The sequence below is a fragment of the Pleurodeles waltl genome, chromosome 2_2 (genome assembly GCF_031143425.1).
Source record: "Pleurodeles waltl isolate 20211129_DDA chromosome 2_2, aPleWal1.hap1.20221129, whole genome shotgun sequence".
In the NCBI taxonomy this organism is placed as follows: domain Eukaryota; kingdom Metazoa; phylum Chordata; class Amphibia; order Caudata; family Salamandridae; genus Pleurodeles; species Pleurodeles waltl.
The window spans coordinates 629,797,925-629,821,562 of record NC_090439.1 but is presented as its reverse complement, the minus strand read 5'-3'; the positions used below and the strand labels follow the sequence as shown (position 1 = coordinate 629,821,562).

Below are 23,638 nucleotides of genomic sequence, written 5' to 3'. Positions count from 1 at the left end.
AATCTGAAAGGAGCCACACATTTCCTTTAACCCAGCGTTTCTCCAAGTCTCCCGATAAAAATGGTACCTCACTTGGGTGGGTAGGCCTAGCGCCCGCGACAGGAAATGCCCTAAAACACAATGTGGACACTCCACATTTCCACAAAGAAAACGGAGCTGTTTTTTACAAAGTGCCTAGCTTTGGATTTTGGCCTCTAGCTTAGCCGGCACCTGGGGAAACCTAGCAAACTTGCACATTTCTTAAAACTAGACACCTAGGGTAATCCGAGATGGGGTGACTTATGGGGCTCTGACAAGGTTCTGTTACCCATAATCTTTTGCAAACCTCGAAATTTGGCAAAAAAACTATTTTTCCTCTCATTTCGGTGACAGAAAGTTCTGGAATCTCAGAGGAGTCACACATTCCCTTCCACCCAGCATTCCCTGAAGTCTCCCGATAAAAATGGTACCTCATTTGTGTGGGTAGGCCAAGCACCCGCGTCAGGAAATGCCCCAAAACATAATGTGGACACACCAGATTTTCAGAAAGAAAACAGAGCTGTTTTTCACAAAGTGCCTAGCTGTGGAATTTGGCCTCTAGCTGAGCCGGCACCTGCAGAAACCTAGCAAACCTGCACTTTTTTTAAATTTAGACACCTAGGGGAATCCAAGATGGGGTGACTTGTGGGGCTCTGACCAGGTTCTGTTACACAGAATCCTTTGGAAACCTCAAAATTTGGCCAAAAAACACTTTTTCCTCTCATTTTGGTGACAGAAAGTTCTGGAATTTGAGAGAAGCCACAATTTTCCTTCCACCCAGCGTTCCCCCAAGTCTCCCGATAAAAATGGTACCTCACCTGTTTGGGTAGGCTTAGCGCCCGCAAGAGGAACTTCCCCAACACACAACGTGGACACACCACATTTTCACAAAGAAAACAGAGCTGTTTTTTACAAAGTGCCTAGCTGTGGATGTTGGCCTCTAGCTCATCCGGCAGCTTGGGAAACCTAGCAAACCTGCGTATTTTTGAACACTAGACACCTAGGTGAATCCAAGATGGGGTGACTTGTGGGGCTCTGACAAGTTTCTATTAGCCTGAACCCTTTGCAAACCTTAACATTTGGCCAAAAAAAACACCTTTTCCTCTCATTTCGGTGACAGAAAGTTCTGGAATCTGAGAGGAGCCACAAATTTCCTTTAACCCAGCATTTCCCCAAGTCTCCCGATAAAAATGGTACCTCACTTGTGTGGGTAGGCCTAGCGCCCGCGACAGGAAATGCCCTAAAACACAATGTGGACACACCACATTTCCACAAAGAAAACGGAGCTGTTTTTTACAAAGTGCCTAGCTGTGGATTTTGGCCTCTAGCTTAGTCGGCACCTGGGGAAACCTAGCAAACTTGCACATTTCTTAAAACTAGACACCTAGGGTAATCCGAGATGGGGTGACTTATGGGGCTCTGACAAGGTTCTGTTACCCATAATCCTTTGCAAACCTCGAAATTTGGCAAAAAAACTATTTTTCCTCTCATTTCGGTGACAGAAAGTTCTAGAATCTCAGAGGAGTCACACATTCCCTTCTACCCAGTATTCCCTGAAGTCTCCCGATAAAAATGGTACCTCATTTGTGTGGGTAGGCCAAGCACCCGCATCAGGAAATGCCCCAAAACATAACGTGGACACACCAGATTTTCAGAAAGAAAACAGCTGTTTTTTACAAAGTGCCTAGCTGTGGAATTTGGCCTCTAGCTGAGCCGGCACCTGCAGAAACCTAGCAAACCTGCACATTTTTGAAAATTAGACACCTAGGTGAATCCAAGAAGGGGTGACTTGTGGGGCTCTGACCAGGTTCTGTTACACAGAATCCTTTGGAAACCTCAAAATTTGGCCCAAAAACACTTTTTCCTCTCATTTTGGTGACAGAAAGTTCTGGAATTTGAGAGAAGCCACAATTTTCCTTCCACCCAGCGTTCCCCCAAGTCTCCCAATAAAAATGGTACCTCACCTTTTTGGTTAGGCCTAGCGCCTGCAACAGGAAATGCCCCAACACACAACGTGGACACACCACATTTTCACAAAGAAAACAGAGCTGTTTTTTACAAAGTGCCTAGCTGTGGATTTTGGCCTCTAGCTCATCCGGCAGCTGGGGAAACCTAGCAAACCTGCGTATTTTTGAACACTAGACACCTAGGTGAATCCAAGATGGGGTGACTTGTTGGGCTCTGACAAGGTTCTATTAGCCTGAATCCTTTGCAAACCTTAAAAATTGGCCAAGGAAACACCTTTTCCTCTCATTTCGGTGACAGAAAGTTCTGGAATCTGAGAGGAGCCACAAATTTCCTTTCACCCAGCGTTTTCCCAAGTCTCCCAATAAAAATGGTACCTCACTTGTGTGGGTAGGCTTAGCGCCCGTGACAGGAAATGCCCCAAAACACAACGTGGACACACCACATTTGTACTAATAAAGCAGAGCAGTTTTTTACAAAGTGCCTAGCTGTGGATTTTGGCCTCTAGCTTAGCCGGCACCTGGGGAAACCTAGCAAACCTGTGCATTTTTTTAAACTAGACACCTAGGGGAATCCAAGATGGGGTGACTTGTGGGGCTCTGACCAGGTTCTGTTACACAGCATCCTTTGCAAACCTCAAAATGTGGCCAAAAAACCCTTTTTCCTCTCATTTTGGTGACAGAAAGTTCTGGAATCTGAGAGGAGCCACAAATTTCCTTCCACCCAGCATTTCCACAAGTCTCCCAAATGGTACCTCACATGTGTGGGTAGGCCTTGCGCCTGCAACAGGAAATGCCCCAAAACACAATGTGGACACACCACATTTTCAGAAAGAAAACAGAGCTGTTTTTTACAAAGTGCCTAGCTGTGGATTTTGGCCTCAAGCTCAGCCGGCACCTGGGGAAACCTAGCAAAGCTGTGCATTTTTTAAAACTAGACTCCGAGAAGAATGTAAGATGGGGTGACTTGTGGGGCTCTGACCAGGTTCTGGTACCCAGAATCCTTTGCAAACCACAAAATGTGGCAAAAAAAAACACTTTTTCCTCTCATTTCGGTGAGAGAAAGTTCTGGAATCTGAGAGTAGCCACAAATTTCCTTCCACCCAGCAATCCCCCAAGTCTCCCGATAAAAAAGGTACCTCACTTGTGAGCGTAGGCCTAGCGCCCGTGACAGGAGATGCCCCAAATAACAACGTGGATACACCACATTTTCACAAAGAAAACAGAGCTGTTTTTTTACAAAGTGCCTAGCTGTGGATTTTGGCCTCTAGTTCATCCGGCACCTAGAGAAACCCTGCAAACCTGCGCATTTTTTAAAACTAGACACCTAGGGAAATCCAAGATGGGGTTACTTGTGGGGCTCTGACAAGGTTCTGTTTCCCAGAATCCTATGCAAACCTCAAAATTTGGCCAGAAAAAAAACACTTTTTCCTCTCATTTCGGTGACAAAGTTCTGGAATCCGAGAGGAGCCACAAATTTCCTTCAACCCAGCGTTCCCCCAAGTCTCACAATAAAAATGGTGCCTCACTTGTTTGGGTAGGCCTAGCGCCCGCATCAGGAAATGCCCCAAAACACAACGTAGACACACCACATTTTTAGAAAGAAAACAGAGCTGTTTCTTACAAATTACCTAGCTGTGGATTTTGGCCTCTAGCTTAGCCGGCACCTGGGGAAACCTAGCAAACCTGTGCATTTTTAAAACTAGACACCTAGGGGAATCCAGGATGGGGTGACTTGTAGGGCTCTGACAAGGTTCTGTTACCCAGAATCCTTTGCAAACCTCAAAATTTGGCCAAAAAACACTTTTTCCTCTCATTTCGGTGACAGAAAGTTCTGGAATCTCAGAGGAGTCACACATTCCCTTCCACCCAGCATTCCCTGAAGTCTCCAGATAAAAATGGTGCCTCATTTGTGTGGGTAGGCCAAGCGCCCGTGTCAGGAAATGCCCCAAAACACAATGTGGACACACCAGATTTTCAGAAAGAAAACAGCAGTTTTTTACAAAGTGCTTAGCTGTGGAATTTGGCCTCTACCTCAGCCGGCACCTCGGGAAACCTAACAAATCTGCACATTTTTGAAAACTAGACACCTAGGTGAATCCAATATGGGGTGACTTGTGGGGCCAAAAAAACACCTTTTCCTCTCATTTCGGTGACAGAAAGTTCTGGAATCTGAGAGGAGCCACAAATTTCTTTTCACCCAGCATTTCAAGTCTCCCGATAAAAATGGTACCTCACTTGTGTGGGTAGGCCTATCGCCCGCAACAGGAAATGCCCCAAAACACAACGTGGACACACCACATTTTCACAAAGAAAACAGAGCAGTTTTTTGCAAAGTGCCTAGCTGTGGATTTTGGCCTCTAGCTTAGCCGGCACCTGGGTAAACCTAGCAAACCTGCACATTTCTTAAAACTAGACACCTAGGGTAATCTAAGATGGGGTGACTTATGGGGCTCTGACAAGGTTCTGTTACCCAGAATCCTTCGCAAACCTCAGAATTTGGCCAAAAAACACTTTTTCCTCTCATTTTGGTGACAGAAAGTTCTGAAATCTGAGAGGGGCCACAAATTTCCATCCACCCAGCGTTTCCCCAAGTCTCCCAATAAAAATGATTGCTCACTTGTGTGGGTGGGCCAGGTGCCTGGAACACAAAAATGCCAAGAACCTGTAGAAATTGAGGGGATAGCACAGCGAGTTGATAAGCACATATTTTTCTTTTATACAACTTTTAGGCTGAATCTGCTTTGGGGACCCATGCAAGTGAGGTATAAATTTACTTGCGAGACTGAGGGAAACGCTGGGTGGTAGGAAATTTGTGCCGCAGCAGTAATCCTACAAAGAAAAGTGAGGAAAATATGATTTTTTTTGCAAATTTGTACGTTTTCCGAGAAGTCTGGGTAAGAAAATGTTGGAGGATCCAGGCAAGCCACGCATGCCACACCTCTTTGGACTCCTTGAGGTGTCTATTTTTAAAACATGTCTGGGTTTGGTATGTTTCCCTATATGAAGGCCGTACCCGGGATCAAAAAAATAGGCCCCCCCCAAACACAGGTAGTTTTGGCTATAGATCATTTTGGTGTGTCCACATACTTATGTGATGTTCCAAACACTAAAATTGTGAAAAGAAACACACTTAGGTTATGTTAAAAAGACCCCTCACACACCAACCAAGTTGGTGGCATGCTTCATCAGTGGGGTTCCACCCGAGACACCTAGCGTGTCACAGGTGTGCTGCGACACTTGATTACAGCAGAGCAGGTTTTGTCATTTTACCACACATACTGGTTGGATTTGGCACAAGGGTGAGTGATGGTTCAGTGGATCAAATTTTATTAACAAGAGATTTCAGAAAAATGAAATGCACTGTTAATAACTGAGAGGCCAAAATACTGAACCAATGACTCACAGCTCGTGAGCTGTAAAGCCACGGCAAGGCACCTACCGCTTTACAGTCCATTCACACACCTTTCATACATTACATGCACAAGACCATTCACGTCACCAGCCACGGTCCCAGCATATTACAACACTTGAATTGACAGACAGCCCCACTCGAGGGACCATCACTTACATACGCCCACATGCCTGATACAGCAATCACACCAGCTGATGGTAGTGTGTGGACTGACATTTGGCTGGCAGCGTGTTGCAGTAGCCAACAGCAAGTCAATATGTACACAGTCAGCCAAGCGCCACTCCACACACAGTGGCATCACTTTGTTTTTTGTTTTAAAAACAAAGAAACCGCTAACTAGTTAGAAATAATTACAAAACTAGAAACACAAAAGCTCTAACTAAGTACATGACAGAAGTACCAACCATGTAACTGAACACATGAAAATATAAAACAGGCAGTTTACACTCACGGTAGTTCCCAGTAATTCTTCTGGGTGTGGTAATTCTTGTAACAACCACCCACACACAGCCCAGGCATTGAAGGACAATCTGGGCAGTACATTTGAGTCTCCTTCTGGACACCTCTTCGAGCACACACTCTACATTTCTTAGCTGGAAAGTCTTTTTTGGGCGTGGGAGAAATGGGCTCAGCAAAGTGGCGATCTTTCAATCTAGCCACATCCTCCACCACTGCTTCTCTAGGAACTCTTGTCTGTTCCACCACAATAAGGCTCTCTATCACTGACTCCTAAAATTTCACAAATGTCATCTTTGACTCTGGAGGCCTATCCTTAAACACAATAAAAGCATTAAAAGTTGCTAAGTGGAAGAGGTGAATTGCTAACTTCTTATACCAAACGTAAGACTTACAAATAACAGAATAAGGTTCCAACCTCTGATCAACTCTATCTATACCTCCCATGTGCTTATTATAGTCTAAAATGTACACAGGTTTGTGTACTTCAGCAACCTGGCCCCAAAAAGTCACGGGGTAAGTACTCTCATCATGGATGGTACTTAGCATGTAGACATCCCTCTTGTCTGAAAATTTCAAAGCTAGCAGCTCATCATTCCGCAAGGCACTGCACTGTCCCCTCTTAAGTTTTCTACAGACAAACTCCCTTGGATAGCCTTTCCGGTTACAACGAATTGTGCCACAAACTACAGTGTCCACTCTAAACAATTCCTTGAACAACTGTACTCCAGTGTAGAAGTTATCTACATACAAATGGTGACCTTTGTTGAACAGTCGTCTACCAAGTTCCCACACAATTTTCTCAGTAACTCCAAAAGTGGGAGGACAACTAGGGGGGTCAATACTAGAATCCCTACCAATGTAGACACGGAAACTATACAAATATCCTGTACTACTTTCAGACAGCATATACAATTTAGTTCCATATCGTGCCCTCTTGCTAGGAATGTACTGCCTAAAAACCAAACGACCCTTGAAGAGGACCAAAGACTCGTCCACAGCTATTTCTTTGCCTGGAACATAGACCTCTGAAAAACAATCTACAAAATGATCAAGGACAGGCCGAATCTTAAAAAGACGGGCAGATTCAGGGTGTTCTCATGGCAGGGCTAATGTATTGTCAACAAAATGCAGCATCCTAAGAAGAAGCAAATACTGATTACGACTCATGGTTGCAGGAAATATAGCTGTTGCCATCAAGGGACTAGTAGACCAGTAAGAAGCCAGTGACGGCTTCCTCATCAACCCCATCAAAAGAGTAAAACCCCAAAATCTTTTCATCTCCTCCAAATTTGTGGGAATCCACTGGGTAGCTCTAGAGTGTGGCCTAAGTCTAGGTGCGTTGTCCCTCAAATACTGCTCTCCATACAAATTGGACTGCTCAACAATCTCTTCCAAAAACACATAATCCACAAATAACTCAAAGAAATTGACAGGCAAAAAGTTATCTGTATTGACTCTACACCCCGGGAGACCAGTAAAGCCAGGCAACTCTGGCTGCTCCATGTTTGGGGCAACCCAGAGTTCAGGTCTTCTAACAGGAAACCTTTCAGCCCCAGTTTGCTGCACTAATGGCACATCCGTGTCCTCCTCTAAAACAGGCCCTTCATCTGCACTGAGAGTGGCTTCCACCTCAGAAGATTCCTCTCTGACAGAACTTCACTGCCAGAATCTCTCACTTCCTCCTCTTCCTCAGATGCAAAGTCGGTCTCATCATCATGATCAGACAATGACTCAAAAAGCATACCAACCACCTGCTGAGCGGTCATCATGTGGCTATCCATGATCTTTCCTATGAAAAGTAACTGGACAAATGCACCACCAACAACCAGCACTGTGTAAGATAAGTAATAAAGAGTAGCTTTATCAGTAAGAGTTATAAACTCAAAAACTATACCGCTTATTTGCCTGAAAAAGCTTGACTCACCAGCAACTACTCTGCACTGACACGGCAATCACTAATGATATCCCACTAAAAGAAAGAGAGAAAAGCAAATTAGAAATAAGTCAACACAAATATCATTGTGCACAAATCTAAGGGCAATTTCACACACAATCCTGCATTTAGTACACCACCTACAAACATGTCATTCATGCATGGCAACAATACTCCTTTAGAGTAAATTGTTTTTACTTACCTAAAACATGCAACAATGCAAACCGCAGGTCAACCAGCACCAAAACCGCAAGGAGCCACAGCAAAGAAAGCAAAAGCTTTGAACTAGAACAAAAAGGAGAAAAAAAATGTATCACAAATGCAAATACTTCGCCAGTTGACAAACACCTCTCCATCAAGCAATTAGAAATTGGTGCCTAAGTGGATTCTGCCCCCATAGAGGCAGATGGGCCTTCTAAAAAATAGGCCTATCTGCCCCAAGGGGGGCAGAAAATACCTTTAGTAGTGTGTTCCCACAGGGAGCGACCCTTGCCCAAGGGGCCACCCTCCAAACAAAAAAAAACACACACACACTATCCCTGGTTCCTAAGTGGCTTCTGCCTCCCTTGGGGGCAAGAAATGGCCAACAGTTCAATGTCCCCCTTGGGGGAGCGCCCCATGCCCAAGGGGATGCCCCCCCCCACATAAATATTTTAAAAATCCCTGGCGTTCTAGTGGTTTCTGCCCCCCTTGGAGGCAGATTGGCCTAAAAATAATAGACTGATCTGCCCCCAAGGGGAGCAGAAATGGCCTTGGTACACGTGCTCCCAAAGGGGGGCGACCCTTGCCCAAGGGGCCACCCCCCCATCCACTAACACACACACACACTATCCCTGGCGTCTAAGTGGCTTCTGCCCACCTTGGGGGCAGATGGGCCTAAATAAATAGGCCCATCTGCCCCTAAGGAGGGCAGAAATGGCCAACAGTCCAATGCCACCTTGGAGGACGCCCTTTGCCCAAGGGGATGCCCCCCACATAAATAAACATTTTGACAAAAATCCCTGGTGTTTTAGTGGTAACCATTAAGTCCACAGCACAGAAGGGGTTAAAAGGATATAAATACATTTGATGACATGAGTAAAATAATATAATAGCAGTTAAATTTCATGAAAATTACTTAATTAAGTAAACACAATAAATATATAACTTGAAGACATAGGTATATATGCAAATATTAAATATACAGAAGAGAAGCAGGTATAAACAATATAATTAAGTACAGGAAAAATGCAAAGAAAAGCAAGTCATGGTGTTTGAGAAACCTCCTTACTTCTAGGAACATGATTACATGAAGAATAAGCCAAAAAGTTTAGATAATTTGTAAAAGGTAACCATAACATATCTCTTTTAATAGCAAACGATATGGGGGAAACATAAGCCTATTCAACCTATGATTATAACATATACCATACTACCAAGCTTGAAAGGATAATTTTAGAGGAGTCCTTCCAATTTTTCTTAATTTGTTGAAAAGCAACAGCCAATAATAAATCTAAGATTAAGATATTACTTTTTGGATAATGGACCAATCGTCTGCAAGACTGCCTAAAAATATATTTGAAAAGGTTAAGTAACGTGAGTGTGAAAAATAGTGTTAATTTGATTCCATACTTTAACCCAAAATTGAAATGTATATGGACAATCAAAAAGCATATATTTAAGGTCTGAGACCGGCCCAGTACAAGTCTAACAATAAAACTGAAGGTTAGAGTTTAATATATGTAAAGATGAAGGTGTTATTAATAACCTATTATATATAAAAAAATAAAGTTTGAATTGCATTAGCTGCTCTGGAGGATTTTCGTAATTTAATCCACACTTAATTCCATAAAGGAAGTGAAAGTGAAATATCTAAATCCTTCTCCCATTGTATTTCTATTGCTGATTTAGGTCTATCATCAGGAAGAGCTGTAATTGTTTGATAAATGCAAGAGGCTGATGTCGACTGTAATAGCATATTATTAATTAGAGAAGGACGGCCCAAAGGTGCTTGCTGAACTGGAAAAGTTTGATATGAACTATTTACAACATGCATTAGAGCGTCATATTTTTTATTAGAAGAGGTTGGAAATGAAAATGAAGCTGTGCCTGTACAAAAGAAAGAGGGGAATCATTTTCAAACAATTGATGCACCCATCATAACCCCGTCAAATGCCCCGAATTCTAGTAGATGGTTCTATTATTTAACTTGATGCGTTTATTGTACCGATTTGACAAAATTAGAAATTGTACTCTATCTTCATTGTATGAAGCAAAAATGGGCTGCAGAAGTCTGCATGAATTGTTTAAAATCGGGAGGGAGATAGATGTTGGTTTATTTGACAGAGTTTATCCCTCAGGAAATGTAAAGGGAACAACAAATGACTTCTCAACATCAACCCATAAAGGTAGAAAAGCAGGATCACCTTCCTTCAATAAACAAGAAGCTTGGGTAAGAGAAAAAACTCTATGGTAAGATCTGAGATTCGGAAAGTTAACCCCTCCACAGCTTTTTGGAATTATTAACTTTTGGAAGGACATTCTGGGTCTCTTATTATTCCATAAGAATTTAGTTAGAATAGACTTCAGCTTCTTGAAATAAAAATAGGGAATATTAATTGGAATGTTTGATAAATAAAAGAGAATTACAGGAAGCAACATCATTTTAAGAGAATCTAATCTACCCCATGAGGATACAAATAACGGATTCCATTAAGATATAAGAGAATCAAGAACAGAAAATAATTGAAAAAAATACATGAAATTGTATCTTTAAAAGAAGGTTTTAACCAAACACCTAGCTATTTAATGTTATCCCTGTTCCAGTAAAACTTTGAAGATTTAAAATCTTCAGGAAAGCAAAATGTATTTAAAGGAAGTATTTCACACTTATCTTTATTTTACTTATACCCTGAAATAGAAGCAAAATGTTGTATGTCAAATAGAACGGAAGAAAGTGAAAATTTTGGATTCAATATAAAAAGTAAGATGACCTCAGCATAAGCCGAAACTTTTATCTCTCTTTACCCATATTGGAACCCATGTAAATTTGGATTAGCTCTAAGTTTCAATAAAAAGGGTTCCAAGGCAAGAAGAAATAAAAGCGGTGAGAACGGACATCCGTGACAGACCCCCCTATAGAGGGAGAATGAGGGACAGATGATACCATTTAGAAATATAGCAGCCTTCTTGTATTGTCAGATAATAGACATCCTTTAATAAGATCAGACTGCTCTTTACCAATTAATTTAGGGAGAATCAGTTCCAAACGCATAGCAATAATTGTAGCAAAGATTTTAAGTTAAGACATTAACTAGAGAAACAGGTCTATAATTCTTCCAAAGCTTTGGATCCTTGTTATCTTTTGGTATAAGAACTATCAATGACTCTTGAAAAGAACCGCCAGGGGTTTTTGTTTTGACAAAATAGGTCAAATGCTGAAATCTTGGAATTAAGAATTTAGAAAAATGTAAACAAAATTCATTAGTGAAGTCACCTGGGCCTAGAGCTTTACCTTTCTTGATAAGATATAGAGCATTGAGAATATCCTTAATGGAGATATCATTATCAAGAGCAGAAAACACAGAGGAGGGAAGTATAGGTGGATTAATGATAGATAAGTATTTATCAATAAGATCCTGCATGGCGTAAGATTCAGGAGTATATAATTGTGTGAAAAAAGGAACAAATTCACCCCAAAATGTCTTCATTCTTATGTAGTAAAAAATTGGAAGAGTTATAAATAGAATCTATCTTTGTTCTGTCTTTTTTAATTTTAGGATAGTTTGCTAAACGTTTTCCTGATTTGTGTTGGCCTCCATAATACTTAGCACTAGATTTGAGAAGATAAGAATTAGCAATATGAGTCAAATTTTTATTGAAAGTAAATTTAGCTTGAAGTAATACATGAAGACAATTTATGGACTTGGAAGAGTAATATAGATTCTCTAATTATTTGATATGATCCATCAAATGCTGTAATTTTTTAGTAGCCATTTTCCTTTTTATTGGCAGCATACGAAATAATAAAATCCCTAGAGGCCGCTTTGAAAGTGTCCCAAATAATTTGAACTGATAGATGAGTAGTATCGTTTTTTACAAAAAATTGTGTTGCAAACTTCTCAAAAAGCTGAGTAAAATCAGTATCAAGAAGTAATGAATTATCAAATGTCCATCTGTTACTGGGCTGGTTACGTGCAATAAGATCAAGATTCATATTCATTGGAGCATGATCCAAAATTAAATATAGGCCCAATTTCCGAACCCAAAACATGTTGCACGAGATGCTGTGAGACAAATAAATAATCCTATATTGGGAAGAATGTACGGGGAAAAATGAAAATTCCTGTATGTAGGGTTACACAATCTCCAAACACCCGTTAATGCTCTTTGTTGAATCATAGAAGTAAACTGGGACAATATTGTTGATGGTACAAATCTAGATCTGGATTTACGATCAATAAAAGGGTCCATATTACAATCTCCCCCAAAAATTTAATAATTATCTGAGAAAGACATTAACTTAACTAAAATTTCAGTCCAAAAAGATTTATCAGGTTGGGTTAGAGTATAAACATTAAATACAGTTAAAGGTACTTTATTAATATACATTGAAACTATAACCCATCTACCCATCACATCAAATTCTTCAGAAATATCCAAAATATTGAAAGCTTTATGGCACAATATAATACCTCAGTTTCTCTTCCCCATGGCCGGAGACAAAAAAAATGACCTTTTAAGTTTGGCTACCTCATTTTCTAATATATGAGTCTCTTGCAAAAGGGAAATATCAGTTCCCTATTTTGAAATATGTGTTAAAACTCTTTGATGCTTTATTGGGGATCTCAAACCTTTAACATTCCATAAAAGAACTCTAACTGTCATTTAATATACCAAATAAATAATATAACATGACTTAATGCAAATAAACCAAATTGTGTTATAGAAAACATGAACCAGTAGAAATAATTTAACGTACAAAAAGAAAAGAATAGAACTATGAACAGGTGAAAATAGAAATAGAAATAGAAAAAGGGAAGAAGGAAGAAGGAAAAAATAGTGAAAGAAGAAGAAATGGAAAGGAAAAAAGCAAACAAAATACACCAAAGCTAGAGAAAAAACATAGAACAAGGAATAAAAACATACCTACAAGACAAAAACAACGTGAGGGTGGTGAAACCACAAATGGAAGACGATGTAACCTTCACTCCACGACTGCAGACACGGAAGGCAAGAGGGACCAGGTCATTCAGGCTGCTACCACAAAAAATGGATACTTTAATGAAGGGAGATCTAAAAAAAGAGAGGAAAATAGGGAAATTCAAATCCCATAGTTAATCTGTCACTCTTAAGATCATATAAACCATGAATGGGCATAACCATTAAAATAGAGAAATAAAAAAGGAAAATCAATGAAAAATCAATACAATAGTCAAGTTTCCGATATTTTAGAAGTGTCCATCTTTTCACCTCTACGAGAGTCAATAAATTGCTGAAGTAATATTGGGTCCTTATATGTGGTGGTCTTATTATTGTAAGTCACCTTGAACAAACATGGATGGAAGAGACCATATCGAGTATTAAGCAACTTTAATGCCGGACGCATATCCAGAAATGTCTTTTGTTTATCCACTGTCGATATAGCATTATCCTGAGCAAAAAAGAGATTGGAACCTGACCACGTGACCAGACCTTTAGCCCTTGCTTCTCTGAGAACCTTTAGCAGGTCTGCATATTACAAAAAATAAAGTATTATTCCTCTTGGTTTCGTTGACGTTGAAGCTAAAAGTGAAGAATGACCAAGTCTATGTGCTCTTTGTATATTTAAAGCAGGGGAAGTAGACAGATCCAGAAGTTTGGGCAGAAAGGACTGAAAGGAAGATAATGAGTCCAAACTTTCATTTCCTTCGGGTAGACCATAAATACATAGATTATTTCTTCGGTTGCGGTTTTCTATATCCCCTGCATGCTTCTTCAACATAACGACTTCAGATTGCAGAGGCTTAATAGACGCAACTGAGTCTTCAAGCACTGCCACTCTTCGTTCCACAAGAGAGACTCTATTTTCCACACAAGACCATTTGTCGTTCAATATTTATAGTTGTTTATTTGTATCTTCCATATATGGTTTAAGAGCCCTTATTTCCTCAAGAAGTACCTCCATAGATATAGTATCTACAACTTTAATAGGAGATGGAGGATCCTTTTTAGCTCTCTTATTCGTAGTGGTCGAAACAATTACTGGAAGCTTGGACGATATTTTATTAACAACAGTAGAGGGAGAAACAGGCATTGAAGGTATAATATCAAGATTAGTAGCCCCAGTACTCTACATATTTGACAAAGGAGCAAATGAGTTTGACAAAGGAATACTATTGGAACTTTTATGACTTTGTACTTTGATATTAGTCATTTAAAGATTCCTAGATCTGCCCATAAGCAAAAGTATACAGTTCTGCCCAATGTGTGGTATATTTTGTACTGTATGAAGTAAAATTTACCTCAGAAATGAGAGCAGACGAATTTGTGAAATAAACTGGATAAAATCGGTCAAAAAGTAGGATACGAAGAGCCAAGAGCGTGAACATCCACTTTTAGGCCAAAAAAGTGCAGAAATAATCTAACAGGCAGCAATTTATACAGAAAATGAAAAAACTATAAGGTGAAAATAAAAAAAACAAAATGGCAGTCGCATTCGAATCCTCAAACGACCGCCATTCAATTCAATGTATTAGGGCAAAAAAAATACATAAAAAGTCATTTTAAGGGTGTGAGAGAACAGGGCTGATTGCAGAGCCCCCCTAACTTTTCACCCCATTTTCCACTTTTTGCTGGTGTTTTCCTTACTGATGGTGCCCTGGGTACTGCTAACCAGTCCCAGGGCCTGTGCTCTGTGTAAAATCAGTATGCAAATTAGGCTAATTATAATTGGCTAAGTCTACCTACCTATAAGTCCCTAGTATATGGTAGGGCATGTAGGTTTAGGGACCCTAGCATAGGTAGTGCGCCCATAGGTGCACTGCTAAAGTGCCCAGTGTCATTTTAAAGGCAGGCTTGCCTTGCTTGCTGCTTTTAAATTAAAGTTACATGCAAATTTTACTTTGGAATTAAAAGTAGTTCCAAAATCTTAAACTACCTTATTTTTACATATAGGCCACCCCTAAGATGTGCCCTATGTGCCGCTAGGGCTGGGTGCCATGTAACTATAAGCAGGGACCTTATAAAAATAGTCTTCTAAGCCCTGGTGAGGTAAAACAGCCAAATTTGTTTTTCCCTCATTGTAATGAATGGCCTTCATAGGCCAGAATGGGGAGACTTTATTTTAATTTTAAAAGTACCCTTAAGTAACAGATACCAGAAGTTTGGTATCAACTTCCAGTTGTGGGATTTAATATAACTTGTTCAGGTAAAGAGTTTTAAACTTTACCTGAAAAGGTGCCAATTTCAGCCCTGCAGTTTTTGCTGCTGTGCTCTGATTGGCCAGCCTCTGGCAGCCTGGCCAGGCTGCTTTGATGAGGTGTGAAGTGGCCTTGGTCCACACAAAGAGATGTGCCTGGGGAAGGAGATCTCCCCTCAGCAGATGGTGAAACAGGAAGTGGAGGGCTGCCAAACTGGTCTGCAAAGGCAGAGAAGGACATTTGGAGCAACCCAGCAACACCCTCACATCCTGCAAACCCAGTCAATTAGGTCCCCCTTGATTAGATTAGGAGAGGGCAGGATAGGGGTGTGTTTAGGATTTCTAGCCACACCAGTGGGTGGGCTCAGCCAGATGTAACCTCCAAAAATCACGTTCAGCCAAGATGGATTTTTGAGGAATGTTGCTCCCTGGGATTGATTTTTGCCACATTTCCCAGGAAGTGGTCATCACAGGGGGAAGGACCCTGCCCCTGATTGGAGAACAAGGACCCCCCTCCCCCTGTTTTTCACCCAGGAGCAGGGATACAACTGACAGACCTGCACCCACACCGCAGATCCCTATCAGATTCCAACAAGGAAGAGCTACAGGAGAAGGACTGCCCTGCTGGACCCCTGACCTGCACCTGGACACTGCACTCTGGAGGACTGCACCAGCTGCACACTTGGGCTTCACCACTAAAAGGACTTTACCTGCCTTCTACTGCTTCAAGAACAGACTCCCTGTTTGCTACAGGTACAAAGGACCTGCCCAGAGTCCCCTGAATCTAGTCCTGCAAGCAGAGCCCAGCTGACCAGTGTCCAGTGGCCATTTGAGGATTCTGCCCAGGTGTAGTCTCAGAATTGTAGTTCCAACTCCCAAGGAGCGACTCAGAGCTTCTGGAACCTTGGATCAAGTTGTGGACACTTCAAGGGTACAAAAAGGACCTCTGGAAGAAGATCCAGAAGTTTGGAGACGTTTGGAGCAACTCCATAAGTTGAAGAGCTGCATTGTGGGAGTTGTCCCAGACCCCAAGAGGCACACTGGAGCCTCTGAACCCTTGGCTGGTGTTGCGGACCACTTACCTGAATTGAACACTTCTGAAAGTAAGTGTGACAGTGTTATCTCGTGGGTGGCCTGAACTCTGGACTTTGTTCCTTTCAGTGTGACCTTTTTAACCCTTTGAGCGCTAGTCGCTTCTATGCGCTAGAAAGCATTAATTCTTTAAAAAAAATCATATCTCCGGTTCCCCTTATCCGATTTTATTCGTTTTGGTGTCATTTTAAAGATAACAATATAATCAATTTTCATAAATTGATTTAGGATTTTTAAACTGTTTCCTGTGTTTTATTTAATTACTGTTTTGTGATATTTGAATGCTTTACGCTTTTCCTCCTAAGGGAAGCCTTGTCGCTCGTTGCCAAGCTACGCAGGGTTGAGCTGGGTTTAATTTACTGAGACCTAACTGGACCTAAGTGGAGGTTAGTGGCCTATTGCTAAGTGTAGGTACTTACCTGCCCTTACCAATAACCCATTTTCCAACAAAGGGGAATAATGCACTCCAGGCATTTTCCTCTAACTTTTCCTCTCAAAAGTGTTATAACAATTACCCTCAAAAAGCGAGCCGGCTCCCTCGCCTCCCGCCGCTGTCACGGAGCTTTGATAAAGACAGCCATCTTCATATGGTGCCAAGCCACACCCAAGTGAAACATATTTAAGCATGTCACATATTTGGCTGTGGTCAAATCTGGTGACTGTGATCAAATATAATTATGACAAAGGTCCCCACTGACGTAGAATGGCATTTTAAAGAGAGCACTGTGAGGAGTGAAACCGTTCTTTATTACTTTACAAAGAAATTACCAAATATTGTTTTAGTTTCTAAGAAGGTCTGTCTGTTACCATAATTTAAAATGTACGCTTCTCCCAATGCCAGCTTGCAATGTCTTTAGGCAGGAACGCAGCTACTTGCCCTACTGTCGCAGTTTAAAGCTTTCAATAAATGCAATGTTTTTCCTCCAAATTTTGCTGCGGAATTTTATAGCTTGTCCTTGTGTAGACTTAGGGCCTCATTATGACCCTGGCGGGCGGCGGAGGCCGCCCGCCAGGATGCCGCCCTCCAAAATACCGCGCCGCGGTCAAAAGACCGCAGCGGGTATTACAAGTTTTCCCCTGGGCTGGCGGGCGGTTGCTGAAAAACCGCCTGCCAGCCCAGGGGAAAACGACCTTCCCACGAGGATGCCGGCTCGTAATCGAGCCGGCGGAGTGGGAAGGTGCGACGGGTGCAGTGGCACCCGTCGCGTATTTCAGTGTCTGCAAGGCAGACACTGAAATACTTTGCGGGGCATTCTTACGGGGGCCCCTGCCGTGCCCATGCCATTGGCATGGGCACGGCAGGGGCCCCCAGGGGCCCCGGACCCCCCCTACCGCCATCCTAGGGGGGGTAGGGGGGGTCAGAATCCGCGCGCTCCACAGCCATGGAGGATTCACACGAGCAGCGGAAAGTCAGCGGGAGACCGCTGACTTTCCGCTTCTGACCGCGGCTGAACCGCGGTCAGAATGCTCGTTGGAGCACCGCCAGCCTGTTGGCGGTGCTCCCGTGGTCGGTGGCCCTGGCGGCCACCGGCCGCCAGGGTCAGAATGACCCTCTTAATGTCTAGTAAGCTACATGTCCTTAGTAGTGGAGGCCATTAGGCTTCGGTGTTTGGAGTAATTATTAAATGCATGCAAGGTTTTGGGAAGGTGTGCACTCTTGACTATAAAAAACACTTTTGCGTACTTGTACTTTTTTTTCTAATATTTGTTTTGTGATCTTCTCCCTATTCAGATACCACAGAATGTGCGCTCCAGTTTCCGACACCATATCAATACTGGGACACCCTTATGAAGGTCTGTGTTTTCATATTTGCCTTTATAATTCCTGTTTTCATCATAACAATTTGCTACACGCTGATGATTCTGCGTTTGAAGAATGTGCGCCTTCTCTCTGGATCACGAGAAAAAGACAGGAATCTCCGCCGCATCACAAGGTTGGTGCTTGTGGTGGTGGCAGTTTTTATCATTTGCTGGACACCCATCCATATTTTTGTGTTGGTTGAGGCACTTGTTAATGTGCCACAGCACACAGCCGTCATATCCATCTACTACGTTTGCATTGCGTTGGGTTACACCAATAGCAGCTTGAACCCAATTCTGTATGCCTTCTTGGATGAAAACTTCAAGCGGTGTTTCAAGGACTTCTGCTTTCCTTCTAAGATAAGGATGGAGCGCCAAGGCAACAGCCGAGTGAGAAACACAATTCAGGACCCTGCCTACAACAAGGATGCTGATGAAACTAACAAGCCGGTATGACTAGCCGTGGAAATGTCTTCCTTCGCACCACATGGGAGGGAAGTGTTGCAGGACCTTGGATTAACTCAAATAACTACAGCAGTATAAACTGCATCAAGATGCAGTATGTCTTTGCTGAAACTGGCATCTGTGTGCACTTTATCATATTCAGATCTGTACATAATCAGCTTTGTAAAAATCCACGTGCCCACTATCCCAGACTGTAAAAGGGAAAACCGGAAATCAGGCAAGTACATTTTGAAGGCCATCATTTAACTTCAAAAGGCAGAAAAGAAAAAAGGTGCATGCATATGTATGTTTGCCACTACTGCATATCAAAACCCAGCCTGCAAACTTTGGGTGGGAGGGTCAAGCTTCCCACTCCCAAATTCAACTGGAAGGGAAAGTCAGACAGCTGGATTAGAGTGCACAGCAACAAAGTTTTTTTATGTAGTTATGCCATTAACCATGACAAGCTCTGTCATCCTGTGGTAATGCATTTAAACCCACTAACTACGGTTTCAATAAAAACACACAAATAGAACTGTAAAATAATTAAAACATCTCCGATGAAATTATGCCAAAAACACAATAGTTAGTCATGCCGGCAAGTCTGACATCTGTGTTAAGGTTTTTCGTCTGGAACTTAAGTTGGTCTACCAGTACGCCGCTTTTTTACCTAAGTTTCAACATCTGTTTGTTTAGAGAACAGGATCTGATCTTGCATCACTTTTCACAGTCTAACCTGTGGAGTAGTCATCATCACATTCGCTTAGCGTTGGGCTGTGCCTTCATGTCACTGCTGTTCATATTTTTTTTTATTGATTTTGACTAGGCTAACATGTGTTTTGATTAACCACAAAGTACTTTACAAATGTAATGCTAACTTTCTTTAAGGATCGATAAAAACATTAGGAGCAGATTTAGGCAGGTCATTGGAAGTCAACACACGTCATTTTCTGGGATTTATTAAGTCACGCAAAGCTACTTTGCGTGCTTAAATAAATACAAAGTAACACAACTCATCGCATAAGCCTATTGTGCGTTACTTTGCATCAGGTAGGCATTACATGGGTGGAGTATGGGTGTTCCCGTGCATCCACAACACCAACCCAGATTTACAAAGATTTGTAAACCTAGATTTGCACCAGGATGGGGCACCTACTCGACAGTGAAGTAACAATTCTCCTTGTTGATTCCTCTTTACCTGTGTGGTGCATATCAAGAAAGAGGGATATGCCTCCAAGGTTTGTTTTTGTGCAGGCAGGTGCTCCTTCCTACACAAAATAATCCTACCTATAAAGCAGACATATTTGCACTATGATGCACAGGTTGTCAGCTTTGGGGCTACGCAGCACAAAGTGCCACTGTAATATGTTATTTACAGTTTGCCAGAAAAAGGGGACATCTGCCAAAAGTTGGCATGTGTTCTGTCCACCCTGTCTAGAATGTTTACTGGCTATAAACTCTAGGCAGTTTGGTACAGACATTTCCTTTTTGAAGGATGTCACAAATTGGCGAAGATCTAAGTAAGCATTTAATTCTTTTTACAGAATAGTAATTGTGACAAAGTCTAAGGCCAGCAAAGTATTAAGTTATGTTCAGTCAAAATGGCCAAGCAGAACACTACACGTTTTGCATGTCATGGCAAGGAGATGAGAGAAAATGAGAATCAAGTGGATTGTTTCGAAGCTTTTTATTGACAAACTTTTTTTAAACATATATTTATTAGTCTTTAACATAGAGAATCCCTGCGATAGCTTAGGCAATGAGGAGCCAGAAGGTCATCAACGTGCCCAGCACCCCTTACAGTTTGTCCATTTAGGTACCAGGCAGTCAGACATATGCTGTACATTGCTTCAAGATATGACATGTACAATAGACATATGTTTCAAAAACATTGAAAGAAACTTTTGCAGCTTTATAATAGAACATAAGGCCATCATTCCCAACAGGGGTCCAAAGTCGATCCCCCGGCTTTCCTTCTGACCATATCCTGGGCAGGTGGAGGGAATTTTGTCTGGATACATAAAAGTAACCATGGGCAAGGTGGGGGGGGGGCAGGGCATGGCATGATTGTGGCAACAACAAAAAGAAAAAACATTCTTAATGAAAAAGGGGGAGTGTCTATGAGCATCTACCACCCCTAGAAACAATCGCTACAATCACATTGTTACTCTCCAACAGATAACCTCTTATCAGGGCCCAGACTCTAATCCAGTGTGCGTGTCTCCTCCACTAATCACCCCCACCTTCTGAGTCCCAGAAATGTCAGAAGAAGTCAGTGTCAGCTCATCCACCTCAGACAGGCCAGCTAACATATCTGCCCACATTTCCAAATCAAGCTCAGCTTGCTCATCTGTGCACACAACACAAAGCCATCTCTCTTCAGCTACACCCATTCCTGCAGGTCTGATGGGGCTGCAGGCTACGCCCAATGTATGGCCACTCTTCTCCTGGCCAGCACACCAGACCCAGAACAACTGACAAACAAGTATGCCTTCAATGGCGAGACCTTTTGATTTTTTTTGCAGGAAACACTCCTTCTCTAATGGGACCTAAGAAGAAGATATCAGCATCACAGATTCACGTCCATATTGCTCATGTAAGTACTTCTGAAACATCAAGGCAGGCACTGCAGGAAGATACAATTTGTAATGCTAAACTTCACATACTTTCTGTAAGGTTCGATCTTGCAATCACAGAAAGGTTAGGTCATGAAAATGAGTTCTATAGTCCTTGTGTCTTTTAAAAAATGCTTCTTGTCATTGGTATGGCAGAAAATTATCAGTTTATTGTCAGATTTTTCCATAGGGAAAGCATCGTTCATCTATTGGTATTAAGTAATTAGATTGACATGAGTTCAGGTAGTTGTAGAGAATAAATTGATTTGTTCAAAAAGAGTAACGAAGTAGCAAAGTAGCCTAAACCACTGTACAGCAAGGGAATAATATCCACACAATCCATTGCGGGACCTGTTGTAAAGAAAGTGTCACATAAAAGCTGTCATCACAATTGGCTCTTTTTACCTGTACTTCAGTTCAGCAGATACAAAGTCTCTGCAATGCCTTTCTTCTGTGTCGTGTACTGTGGTAAATTCAAGGTGGCAATGTGTTGATTTTTCACTATAAACAAGGCGGTAGCAGGCTTCACATTTTATGACCCCTACGCATCAAAGAGACTTCTGCTTTGGATTGCTTGACAAGAAAACTGAAGGGAAAGAGACGTTTGAAATGGAGCCAGGGTGGGAGGTGGATTAGGAAGGGAATTAAATCATCCTTATTTGTATTTTCATGCCAGTAAATGTGGTTGGATGTGTACAGAGGTGGACAAAAGGCTGCTAATATAGTAGTGGAATTGGCTTTAGGGGAGAGGTTTGAGAATGGAAATCAGGGGTGTCACACCGATCATTGGTGCAGGAGGTGTTGGCCCTAAGACCCAGGGATCAGGGAGACAGACTGCACCAGCAGAGTCAGCCAAATCTACTTAATCCAATTGAACAGTGCACATTTTACAGCACTGAGACCCTGATTTATACTTTTTGATGCAAACCTGCGCTAGAGCAGGTTTGCGCCAAAAAGTTTAACGCTGGCTACCACCATTCCTAGACCCCAGCCGGGCGACATATTTAAGGAATGGTGCTAGCTGGTGCTAAGGCCCGCTTAATGTCAGACTAAATGATGCTAACTGGGCAGGGGAGGCGAAGGGAAAATTGGGGGTTGTGCGTCATAAAATGGTGCAAGTCAGTTTAGCGTCACAAATATTGACTCTATCATGACTAGCGTAATTTTTTGTTGCCCAACCCCCATGGACATGTCTTCTGTTTTAGCAAAGACAGGAGTCATGCCCCCCTGCCCAATGGCCATGCCCAGGGGACTTCTGTCCCCTGGGCACAGTACCATGTAGGGGGGGGCAAGTTATGCCGATCTATAGCACTTTAACAAAAAAATAAGAAAAACTTACCTGGACTTACTTTAGATGGTTCCCCCCATCCATGGGTGTCCTCCAGGGCTGGGTGAGGGTTGCAGGGGGTGTCCCTGGGTGCAAGGAAGGGCACCTGTGGACTGCTTCCATGGTCTCCAACCATAGAAATGAGCCCTAAGGTCCCTTAACGCCTGCCCTGACCCATGCGTTAAATAATGGTGCTAAACAGCTCAGCGCCATTATTTAAGGCCCTCCTCGGGTCAAGAGCCAAAGTATAAATATGGAGTTAAGTTTGCAAAAAATTACACAAATCCGGCGCAAACAGAGTATAAATATGGGCCTGAGTGTTTTTAACTTTTACATTTTGCTTTCCTCTTTGAATCAGTCTATTTCTGGAATGAGATTGATGTAACATCAATGTAGCATGCCCACGGGAGGACTGCTGACAGTTATTGGGTTCCAACTCCTGTTGTTAAAGTTATAAACAGCAAGGGGATGGCAATTTTGTCAGGTAGTGATACATTTTACTTAAAGGAATATTTATTATGATTTTTCTTTGTTAGTTAAATAGGTTCCTTCTCTGCCACAGCTTTCACATATCCCAGTCCTTCTAGCTGAATTAATTTCTTATTTTGTGTTTCTAGGATAACTAAGGCATATTATCCATGTTTTGTGGATCTTTGTTTCAGCCCGAAAGAGATGCAAATCGTTGCGGATCCAATTTAATTTTGATTTGTAGCCATGGCTTTCCAATTTAAAAAAAAACATCTGAATATTTGTGGTTAGCCTCTGTTGTGTTTAATGAGTACACTTCATTTTCTCGGATTCTATCACATTATGAAGGATTCAGCTTTCCTAATGTTAATCAGATGTTGGATTTAAACAAATCTTGCCCATCGTGCATCTTCTCAGACCACATCTATCAAGAATAAGTGAAGCCCAAGCATTTGTATGAGTACCTCAATGGACAGTGGCATAATTGATCAAACATGTGGACACTGTATTGCTGTGCCATTTATGCCTCACACGGTCTGCCCCTTTACCATAGTTTTGTGTGGTGTCTGAGTTTGTGTCCTGTTTCTTCCAGATGTCTATTGCATGGGAGAATTTGCTTAATTTATTAATGTGGCATATGTAAATTGGCAGGATCCATTCTACATTGAAATGTAATGCATCCATCCTTGATTGCAAGAGCTCCTCGTCACTGATTCCCTTCTTTT

General features: G+C 41.9%; 1 protein-coding gene across 1 annotated transcript in view; it reads left to right on the top strand.

Moving 5' to 3' along the window:
• The window catches only part of OPRK1 (opioid receptor kappa 1), a 257,520-nt gene extending 235,087 nt beyond the window's left edge, over window positions 1-22,433 (top strand). The window contains exon 4 of the mRNA XM_069220168.1: window positions 17,992-22,433. Within this exon, the coding sequence (XP_069076269.1) occupies window positions 17,992-18,515 (524 nt within the window). The 3' untranslated portion in view covers window positions 18,516-22,433. The remainder of the gene's footprint in view (window positions 1-17,991) is intronic.
• Window positions 22,434-23,638: the final 1,205 nt, after the last annotated feature.